This window comes from Aplysia californica, unplaced genomic scaffold (assembly GCF_000002075.1).
Source record: "Aplysia californica isolate F4 #8 unplaced genomic scaffold, AplCal3.0 scaffold00151, whole genome shotgun sequence".
NCBI classification, from domain to species: domain Eukaryota; kingdom Metazoa; phylum Mollusca; class Gastropoda; order Aplysiida; family Aplysiidae; genus Aplysia; species Aplysia californica.
Genome location: NW_004797421.1, coordinates 780,938 through 785,462, shown reverse-complemented (window position 1 = coordinate 785,462; position 4,525 = coordinate 780,938). Strand labels below are relative to the sequence as shown.

General features: G+C 36.3%; 1 protein-coding gene across 1 annotated transcript in view; it reads left to right on the top strand.

Moving 5' to 3' along the window:
- LOC101850884 (oral-facial-digital syndrome 1 protein homolog) overlaps positions 1-4,525 on the top strand; it is a gene marked incomplete in the record, with an annotated part of 46,882 nt that overhangs the window by 18,592 nt on the left and 23,765 nt on the right. Inside the window, 3 exon segments of the mRNA XM_013081919.2 lie at positions 282-433; positions 3,486-3,597; positions 3,928-3,973. Coding sequence (XP_012937373.1) covers positions 282-433; positions 3,486-3,597; positions 3,928-3,973 — 310 coding nt within the window.

The window sequence follows — 4,525 nt, the reverse complement described above, 5'->3', positions numbered from 1 at the left end:
GGGCGTTAGGTGGGGATGAGCGGGGAATGTGTGTGTTGGTGGGTGGGTGTATTTGAGAGGCAGGGAGGGAGAGATATCTTTTTTTGTTCTGTCTTACAGTGTCATGCTTTTGTATTGTTCGATTTTTTCCTTTCTCAACTTGTCTTCCACTTTCTTGTTTTTATTTTATTCTATCTCCTATTTTCTCATCTTTGTATTATCGCATCCTATTTTATTTTTTTTTGCTTTAATAATCTTATGCTATCCCCCATTTTTCTTTTTTTCTTAAATCTTCCCCACAGGACAAGAAGAGTTGTTGAGAGAGCTGCGACGTCCGTCCCCCGAGGCCCTGATGCTGCACAGAGACCTGGAGAAGACCAAGGAGAATCTGAGGCAGGAACAAGTCGTCTTTGAGCAGCAGAAGCAGCTGCTGGAGGCCAGACTGAAAGAGGAGGTACTTTCTCCTCTTTTTAATCAGTTTGATTGGTAAAAATGTTATGGCCTCGTACAGTGTAATCAATTCAATTTGTAAAAACCTTTAGGCCCAGCCTTATTGGACCCTTTCTCGTTCTACCCAGCCCCCACCCCCAAAAAGGAGAGAGCTTGTGTCAAACCCATCTGAAGCCAGCTACAAAAATTCAGCAGGAGATTCAACCTGGTGAAAAAAGCCAGGCATACCACTCGTTTCTGATTGGTGTTTTCTCAATGGTGGGCTTGGTACGATAAAAAAAAATGCAGCATTAACATTAACCCCTTCGTTGCTAGGGGTCTGTGTCCCTGCTTGGAGCACTGATTTTCAGTTAGGCTCCTTAACCAGGACGCCATTTTTGTGACGTACCAGGTATGTCGTAAGGCAATAAAGGGGTCAAGCTGTTGCCTGTTCTCATTCCTCTTGAGAAAAGTGTGTCAGAGTCATGGTCAGTTGTCAGAATTTACTTTCACCTCCGCTAAGCTCAAAAGAATTTGAATACTCATCTGGAAGGTTGCTAAATGTACAAGAAGTTGGAAAAAATGGGTAGCCAAGGTTATAAGAAAATGTAAAGGGGAAAGAATTAAAGTGTGTTCAGTTCATGCATACATTTGAACATGTAAGAAAAACAAATGACAAGAAAAGAATTACAGGTGCCTTGACATATTATATTTGTTCAAAACTATTTTTTTTAAGCATGTGGTACAGGTTCTGTTCTTATTTGACTTTCAACCCTTTTTATTTGATAAATATATAAAAACATAATTAGAGGGCCTCCATACGTTTTGTCGTTTTGTCAGTATAAAGAACAATTATTCTGATTTGTTGGCCCAGGATCAGTATCAAGGGTACAGAAAACCTGGAACGAAGTCCAAATTTCTTAACTCATTCGCTACATTCTATTTTCGGCTTGTGGACAAATTTTTTTTCGGGAGGGCGAATGAGATGACGACTAGTGGGCAGTTAACTGATTCCGTCCATGATTTTTTCAGGCTCTGGACAGAATTATTTTTCCCTGTTCAGTTTTAGACCTGGGTTGCATCTATTTAATGCATTACTGTGAAGCTCTAAGTTACTCGAATAGGTATTGTCATATACCAAAGTGATGGGAATCAATAGAGGAATCTGTTTATATCAATAACTATGACCTATAATCTGTTTGTATTGCGGTTTTCTTCAGACAAAAACGAATGAGAAAAAAAAATTGCGCTACAGCTCTTCGAAAATTTCGACTTACCGCATTTTCTCAGCTCTACAAGTCCCTATAATCCATAAGAATCAACACAAAATTGTAGTGCATTTATGCAAGAATTTCACAAATTTAGTTGAATATCTCTCTTTGAAGGGCCTTTTTATTATACCAGGCTCCGTGTTGTTTACCCTTAGATCTAGCCTACATAGCGACAACAAAACAACGATTTTTGCAAGAATTTCGTGGAGTTTCGATCGATATAGGCGCTCAGAGATTGAGGTCAGGTATGTTTACAAGTTCCACTTCCTTTCGACAACTTAAAAAGTAGGAACTATATTAAAAAGTGCACATTTGTTTCGGATTTGGTTGAGCCGCTCACAGCGGTGGAATGGAGACAGCGGAAAAACTCCGAGCCGCTGTCAGCGGCCGAATGGACGAAATCAGTTAAAAGGTCTTTGGGGCTACAAATTCAAATAAATATCAACGTATTATATACCAATATTTTCAGTTTGGTTTGTAGAATACATCTGTAATGTTTATTTTTGTATTTTTCAACTTTGGTTCCTGTAAGAGACGATTATGCAACACAATTTTGATTGGATGCGGATAAAATTTGAAAATAGAAAATTAATAAATCTTTGGTGAAACTCAAAAAATATGTTTGCACCTAGTCAAATGATACATCAAAATAACCATAAATGAATATAGAAATGGAATATATTGAAAAGTTTTCAGTTATTTACATACATTCCATAATATTTGTACATTTGGATCATAACATCCGATATTGAAAAAAATATATAAATTTTTATAATCTTGAAAAACGACCACAAACAGAAAAAGCTCACTTGTATCTTATATGGAATTATTAAGAATTGCATTTGGAATAAACATATACATGTCTTGAGTGGCACTTTTTTGTGTAATTTCATCAAACAGTAGTGATTTTGGGGAGAAAAAAATATTTTGACAATTTAGATCTAGACCTATATCTAGCACTTAAAAATATTGATTTCTCAATAACAGTGCATTGGCAATATGAGTCCAATCGTATCAATATTATAAAAAAGAGTCCTACATTTCTTTAGTGGGCAAAATAATGATAGATTTTGTTGTGTAAAATTACTAAGACTTGTGTCCGGGCTTTAATTTTGGCATCGCGATAAAACCAAGTCGAATAAACTACGAAATCGCGTTTCAAAACTGAATCTAAATTTCCGATTTTCAGTTGAAATGCTTGACCCGGAAGTCATCATTATATTATGACCTTTATTTTAACATGGATATGTGGATTGGAATAGAATCTAAGCTAAAATTGAAGATCGGTTGTCGACTGACTGCACTTTAGCCGCGCTGCCCCTCACGGCTCGGCGTAGCGAATGAGTTAATGTTAGCATAAGCTAGTATTGATCCCAAAAGCCCAAATATTAGCATAGGTTGTTATGAACCCAAAAACCCAAAGACAAGGGAAGATAGGACAGGACGAGAAAAGAATAAACATGATTTTATCTAACAAGCCAAGACATGATAAGATAAGACTAGACAGGAAAAAGTGTTTTAGTGTATGATGAGATAAGATAAGGAAAGACGAGACAATATAGGAGAAGACAGGATAAGATCGGGCAAGTGGAGACCAAACTTTATATGAATAAGAAGAGACAAGAAAAAAACAACAAGACATGACAAGATAACATTTGATGAGACAAGATAGGATAAAACTGTTGAAGACACACAGTTGTTTATGGTGACTTTACCTTTTGTCTGTTCATTGTTTTTTGTTCCATTCTTATAATCTCCAAAATGATATAGTGTGTTTAAAAAAATAATTTTTTGTGTTTGTTTCAGCTTGATCGTAACAAGGACTTACTTCAAAGGTTTGAGGAACAGACATTGCAAATGAGAGAGATGAATAGAGAAATTGTAGACCTTCGTCAGAATTTGCACATGACCACAAGAGGTAAGCTTGGTAAATGCAAGTGCAAGTAAGAGGGAAATGTTTGTAAATTATATCAAATAGTATTCTTTGCCTTTATTGTTGCATTTTGCATACCTCCTCAAGCTCCTTTCTAAAAGAGCTTTATATTGAAAATTGCTGGAAATGTTTATATGATTGATTATGTAGAAAAACTTCTGTGGCAGAATAGGTTGATAAAAAGAGTAAACCCTTTGATGTTATGACGAAAGGTTAATTGAAAAGTGCATCTGAAGGATTTAATTTGTAAATAAAATAATGCAATTACCAATGCATTTAAAATGTTTATCTTTTTTCTTTTCATGCTGTTGCCAGCCCTGAATACTGAAGTTTACAGAAAGCCAGCGGATGAGACTGACGGGTAAGATTTGCTTTTGTTGGATAATGAAAATTCTTTTATTCGCTTTAGTACTATTATGATAAACTCTTTGCTTCCTACACTATATTTCTATAGCTGTCAACGTGAAGCAAAGTATTGTCGTCCACGGGTTAATTAATTAGTTTGAACAATGTGAAGTTGCTGCCTTAGAATTGCAAATTTCTATCTGACATTTTTGGCCGTTTTGAATTACAAAGACCATGAGGTCAGAATCCAAACGTTCCATCTGCTATTTCAAAATGGTGAGATTTTTCTGAGTTGTTATCAAGATATTCAAAGAACTGCAATCGAAAAAGCTTGACATGTTGTGAAACTCAAAGTTTTTAGCGTTCAACTTCTCAAAACTAGGTACTGAGCTGATAGAACTTTGTAGTTTTAGGGTAACCGAGTGTCAATTGGTCCTCTGTCAGCTTCCGGGTAGGTACTGTACTGTTCTGGTCCTAGCAAATGAGGACGACAGTAGGTTATTCCGATTCTGCATGGGTATGTGTGTGTGTGTGTGGGGGGGGGTTTGCTGTTATTTTGGAAAGCTTG